The sequence below is a fragment of the Cariama cristata genome, unplaced genomic scaffold (genome assembly GCF_000690535.1).
Source record: "Cariama cristata isolate BGI_N322 unplaced genomic scaffold, ASM69053v1 scaffold8502, whole genome shotgun sequence".
Lineage (NCBI taxonomy): Eukaryota > Metazoa > Chordata > Aves > Cariamiformes > Cariamidae > Cariama > Cariama cristata.
The window spans coordinates 16,174-17,232 of NW_009602045.1; the positions used below are offsets into that span (position 1 = coordinate 16,174).

General features: G+C 57.1%; 1 protein-coding gene across 1 annotated transcript in view; it reads left to right on the plus strand.

The window, feature by feature from the left end:
* Positions 1-607, plus strand: part of ACE (angiotensin I converting enzyme) — a 13,555-nt gene extending 12,948 nt beyond the window's left edge. Inside the window, 3 exon segments of the mRNA XM_009694563.1 lie at positions 1-111; positions 394-530; positions 533-607. The exon segment at positions 1-111 is cut by the window's left edge and continues 27 nt beyond it. Coding sequence (XP_009692865.1) covers positions 1-111; positions 394-530; positions 533-607 — 323 coding nt within the window.
* The last annotated feature ends 452 nt before the right edge of the window (positions 608-1,059 follow it).

Here is a 1,059-nt window from a genome sequence, read left to right on the forward strand (position 1 = left end):
CCGATGCCCTGATGAGCTACTTTGAGCCACTCATGACATGGCTGGTGCAGGAGAACAACAAGAACGGGGAGGTCCTGGGCTGGCCCCAGTACAGCTGGACTCCTTACGCAGGTATGCAGGGCTCAGCCAAGCACAGCAGGTCCGTGATGGGGTGGAGGTCAGCCCTCACCAGGGCCAGGATGGGGCACGTGGAAAAGACGGAGCTCTCTTGGTGCCCCTTGGTCATCCCAAAAACCACAGGGTGTTTGGATGCTTCTCCTTGATTTTCCATGGAGCTGAGTCTAAAGGGGACGGGGCATCCAAGAGATGAGCAAAAGGAGAGCTGGTGACCCAGCACACCCCACGCTCAGAGCCACCAGCACCAACCATGTCCCTCATTTCTCCATTTTCCAGCCACTTCAACCCAAGCCGGCTCCAGCCGAACCGATTTCCTGGGCATGTCCCTGGCCAGCAATCAAGCCACAGCAGGCGGCTGGGTCCTGCTCGCCCTGGCACTCCTCTTCCTGATCACCACCATCTTCTTGGGCGTCCAGTTCTTCTTAGGCAGGAGTTCTTCTTAGGCAGGAGAAAGGCCTTCAAATCCAGCTCAGAAATGGAACTGAAATAAGGCAGCCGTCAGCAGGGCAGCACGGACAGGGTGCAAGTGTGGGCACTTGGCCAGGCTGGCAGCTACGCCATGGGCACATTTGCCAACAAAGCCATGGGTTTCCACAGCCCAGGACTCCTCTCTCCAATCAGGTCAGATGTTGGTGTTTTTTTTCCACTATGCAAGAGCCAAAACAGAAAAGAGCTATTTATTTGTCAGCATCTGCATCAGGGGAAAGAGAAATTCCGGCACCGGCAGGCACGGAGCCATCACGAGCTGCCCCTGCACCCAGGGCTGGGAGCCGGTCCAGCCTGGGCACCCACCAGCCATCCCCAACCTGTGGGCAAAGCCACAGAGACTTCGAGTGACAGAGAGCGGTTTGGGGAGGGATGGAGCACAGTCCCAACCCCGGTTTGCCTGGTGCCAGGCTGTTCGCTTGCATGGATGAAAAATAAACCCATGTCTTGTCACCC